This window comes from Hibiscus syriacus, unplaced genomic scaffold, assembly GCF_006381635.1.
Source record: "Hibiscus syriacus cultivar Baekdansim isolate YM2019G1 unplaced genomic scaffold, ASM638163v2 tig00110733_pilon, whole genome shotgun sequence".
Lineage (NCBI taxonomy): Eukaryota > Viridiplantae > Streptophyta > Magnoliopsida > Malvales > Malvaceae > Hibiscus > Hibiscus syriacus.
Window position 1 is genome coordinate 3,307,547 of NW_024062845.1, and position 4,954 is coordinate 3,312,500.

Here is a 4,954-nt window from a genome sequence, read left to right on the forward strand (position 1 = left end):
GCTACTTTTAATGTATTTTTCTTGCCAAAACTTACCATATATAATCAGCAAATCTTGAATTTAAGAATTGATAGCATACCAAATGTATCTTAGAAATAAAAAGTATAGCGTAAAGATCTGATTTGCTGCCATATTTATACTAATTAAACCCATTACAACCGGGGTGTTCATTAACCGAGCGAGTTGGGTGGTGCTCGATTTATGCTCGTTAAAAATTTTTGTTGTTTGACTTGACTAGTTGTTTGTTAAACTCGTTAAAATTTTGTTCGACACATGCTCGTTAAGAAAATTTGTTGCTCGACTCATTGCTCGCTAAGCTCGCTAAAATTTTGCTTCACTCATGCTCGTTAAGAAAAATTGTTACTCGACTAGTTGCTCGTTAAGCTCATTGCTCGCCTCATTGCCCGTTAAACTCGCCAATTTTTTTTAACTATAAGTAAAATCTACTAATATTATATTGAACTTAATGTAAATATAAATTATTAATTTTAATAAAAAAACTATGAAAATTGTATGGAATAAATTCAAAGTCTAAACACCATAATAAAAATCTATAAATACATTAAAAAATAATTAGGGTTTGATCTTTGGGTATAGTTAAACAAAAAATATTAATTAATAATTTAGTATTTTTAATTATTTATTAAAAAAATTAATAGATTATTAATTTATCATCTTTTTTATTATCTATTAGTTAATTACTAATTTTTTAATGAAATAATTTTTTAAGATAACTACTAAAAAGTTATAAAAAAATTAATGAGTTGCTCTTGAACTAATCAAATCGAGCTGTACTTTGCTCGACTATGTTTGTTAAAGTCTTGAAATGAGCATCAGTTCGAATTGAATTAACCGAAATCAAGTTTTTACCGAGTTTTGATCAAATCTAATTAGAGCTACCGATGAACTGCTCAACTCATTAATCACTCTAATTACAACAGAAAACACGTCCTAATAACTCCTCGTTTTGGACTTTATTGTATTTATCTAGTATCAAATATCAAAAAGGAGCTTTAAAGGAAAAAATGAATCTAGATTTGATTAATTTATATTTTTCAAAATTAATCATTGATATTCGATCTATTGATAGATTAATTTAGATCAATTATACATAGGCTTATTATGGGAGCAAACCTCCCAACACGGTTTGTTCCAAAAATACTTAATTCTTAATTTATCAAATATTATTGTTTATGTATTAAAAATTTTAGATTTAATTCATTTATTTAAAAAAATTAAGAATTGAACTCATTTTTATTTAAGAATTATAAGTTCAACTTTTACCCTAGTAATATTTTTCTATTAAAATTCGCTTACTATCATATTTGAGTTTACAGTGATTTGTTAATGAAATTAGCATAATCGTTAAGGCGAATAACTAATTTTTTTCTCTCAAGAAAGTAGAATGTATTTTAATATTGTAGCAAATATTTATTGAAAAAATATATATAATATTTCAAAAAAATTAAATTATTAAATCAAAAGATATAAAACGTTTAAACATGTTCGATTTAACATCTTTCTATGTATTACTTCGATAATGATATCAATTGAATTAGATTTAATTATACAATCAAATATAATTTATAAACTAAGAAAGCAGAGAAAATAATAATTTTTAATATTTTCAATTACTTGAAGAAATCGCAAACTTTATTAACAATAGGGAGTGAAATTAGAATTTGACCTTTAAAAAGTAGGAAGAAGCAAGGACTTGAATTGGTTCAAAAACCTCTTGCCTTGGCTGGTTGGGTTGCTAGTTTCAGCCAAGGTGCGTTCAGACTTCAGACAAAGGATCGGGTTTCCTCCTCAAATCCGAAAAGGTTTAAAAACCATTCTCTTTAACACTTTCCATATCCTCTCCAACAAAAATGCCTAATTTTGGCTTCACCCCACCACATGATCAACTGCACCGACACCACCACCACCAGCTTCTTCCTCTCCTCCTCCTCCTCCTCTTCTTCCCCTCTGCCTCCGCCACTTCCAGTAATTATCAAAGATTCAAAGAAGCTCCACAATTTTATAACTCTCCCGCCTGTCCATCCTTGGACACTGGTGGCACCAATGAAATGTGCTCCGACCAAGGTGTCCACGTTGCAATGACCCTAGACGTTGCCTACATTCGTGGCTCAATGGCTGCCATTCTCTCCGTCCTCCAGCACTCTTCTTGCCCTCAAAACATCCTCTTCCACTTCATCGCCTCGGCCACCGCCGACCACCACCACCTACGCTACACAATCTCCCGCTCTTTCCCTTCCCTGAAGTTCCAAATCTACCCATACGACTCCTCCGCGGTGTCGGGCCTCATCTCCACCTCCATCCGCTCAGCACTGGACTGCCCTCTCAACTACGCCCGCAATTACCTCGCCAACCTCCTCCCTCCATGTCTGACCCGAGTTGTTTACTTGGACTCAGACCTCGTCCTCGTCGACGACATCGCTAAACTTGCCTCCACACCGCTCGGGGACAGCACGGTTTTAGCCGCACCGGAGTATTGTAACGCCAACTTCACTTCCTACTTCACCCCAACTTTCTGGTCAAACCCGACACTATCTTTAACATTTTCCGGCCGCAAAGCGTGTTACTTCAACACAGGTGTAATAGTGATAGATTTACAGAGATGGCGGCAAGGAGATTACACCACGAAGATTATAGAATGGATGGAGCTTCAGAAGAGGATGAGGATTTATGAGTTAGGATCTTTGCCGCCGTTTTTGCTGGTTTTTGCAGGGAACATAGCACCCGTTGATCATCGATGGAACCAACACGGCCTGGGAGGAGATAACTATAGAGGATTGTGCAGAAATTTGCATCCTGGTCCGGTCAGTTTGCTGCATTGGAGCGGCAAAGGGAAGCCATGGGTTAGACTAGATGCTAACAGACCTTGCCCTTTGGATGCATTATGGGCTCCCTATGATCTTCTGCAAACACCCTTTGCTTTGGAGTCTTAGAATTTTGGTACAACATTTCTATATAATTAATCTCATGTTTTTTCATATCTGCCTTAGGTTTTTGGTTCCATGATGCCATTGAACACATAAAAGAATAGAGATTTTAGTGTAAAATTTAGATATTCTCTTGAAGATGGTGAGAGATGTTCATACACTACTATACAACAGAGACTTTAACAATCTTACTACAATCTACCTTTTTACATCTATGTATTCGAGAATGGTATATATATCGCTGTTACAGTTACAAATCAAGGAGATGGAAATATTTTCAAATTTCATGTTCATATTCTATTTTTCAAATTGCTTGATGTCATAATTGCTTCTATATTTCATCCTTTTTTTTCTGGTTGATTGTGAAAACTTTATGATGTTGAAGACAAAATTACATATACATGTGTAGTAAATGTTTTCCATTTTCACCGGTCCCCCAATTAGTTTATTGGTTATAAAACTCTGGCGGTTTCTAAATTTGAAGAGGAAGCTTTATTATGGGATGCTTTTCATATTACAGCAATAGTGTGGATCATCAGTTACTATTTTTATGGTGCTTTTTTGCTAGTTTGCTAATTTATTCAATTGTACTCTTGGGGTCTATTATTGTGTTGCCAAAGCCAGACATTTAACATTGATTCTTTGACCAGGTTGATAGGAGTGAGCTAGCTTTGTTGTTGTTTTTTTTTTTTTTTTGCCTCTTTTTCGTTTTGGGCATATTAAAAAATATTAATATTACATGTTAAATAAAATTTAAAAAAATTACTCATGTTATATTTATATTTTCATAATAAATTATTATAATGTATTCCGATAGTAATATTAAACGAAAACTCTACAAACTCATTTTAAAAATTGTCATTTTTTTTTAATTTTAGTTTAAGATATTTGATAATTTTTTATGGTGAGATTTTTTTAATAATTTGGGGTGGTTATAGAGTAATATATGTTTAGATTTTTTATCTTATTAATAGTACACATACCGCAAACGTAATTTCTTGAATCGAGAACTTCTAAAAAAAGAATATTTTCTTTACTACTAAGCTCACTTAATAAGATAATTTGTGATATTTTTAATTGCAATGACAACGTTAAGAATAATTATCGATTAATAAATTATATTATGACTATATTCATTTCACTGGAAATTTTTACAGCTCGACAAGCAGCGATGAGCACTACTAATGACGAACACCATTAATTTAATTTATTAATATTTAAATTCTAAAGTACTCAAGTATAATTATAAATTAATTAATAATTTAAAGATAAATTATTTAAAATAAAGAGTAAACTATACCAATCACCACCTAACTATTGGCCCTTTTCATTTTAACCAATATTTTTGAAATTTTGTCAATCAGTTCACTCAAATATTTAAATGCATTCAATTAAGCCACTTGCCGTTAATATTTAATAGAGAAGCTGATGTGACAATTAAAATATTTGGTATAAAATATTTGGTATAATTACACATTTGGTAATTGTTACTTATATATTCTATCAAATTGGTCATAATTTTAATAAATTTAAATAAACTAAGAAATTTTTACATAAACTCCATGAAAGGTATGGGCATATTGCGGCGCTAAGACATAAACGCCGCTAAGTTTTAACTTTGTGGCATTAAATTCATAAATGCTATGTTATGTATGATGTTATTGGTGTTTTCTCTAAAAACTCCACAAAATATGTCGCAAAAAAACTTCTTTTTCTATAGTGATTTCTTTCACGTTTCACACAATCTTCCTTTAAAATTTAAAAAAAAAATCATCTCCTACCATAAAATTTTATGACCATCTTTATAAAAGTTTATACTAATAATATTCTCGGTGGACTTAGCATGGAAAAATTTGTACTAAGAGATTGACCAATATCAAAAGGGCGATAAATTTAATTTGCTTTAAATTTAATATCATAAATTATTGTTTGAATTATTCAATATTTTAGAAAAAGGTTTTGTTATAAATACATAATATGCCATAACTTTTAAAATTAAAATAAAAAGT

The 4,954-nt window shown here is 31.3% G+C and overlaps 1 protein-coding gene across 1 annotated transcript; it reads left to right on the top strand.

Moving 5' to 3' along the window:
- Positions 1-1,856: 1,856 nt before the first annotated feature.
- LOC120139296 (probable galacturonosyltransferase-like 1) lies at positions 1,857-3,149 on the top strand. The gene has a single exon (XM_039154572.1). It carries the CDS (start codon positions 1,872-1,874, stop codon positions 2,949-2,951), a length of 1,080 nt encoding a protein of 359 aa, XP_039010503.1. The 5' UTR covers positions 1,857-1,871; the 3' UTR covers positions 2,952-3,149.
- The last annotated feature ends 1,805 nt before the right edge of the window (positions 3,150-4,954 follow it).

Coding starts and splice junctions, on each gene's coding strand:
- LOC120139296 (XM_039154572.1), top strand. CDS start 1,872: ATGCCTAATTTTGGCTTCACCCCACCACATGATCAACTGCACCGACAC.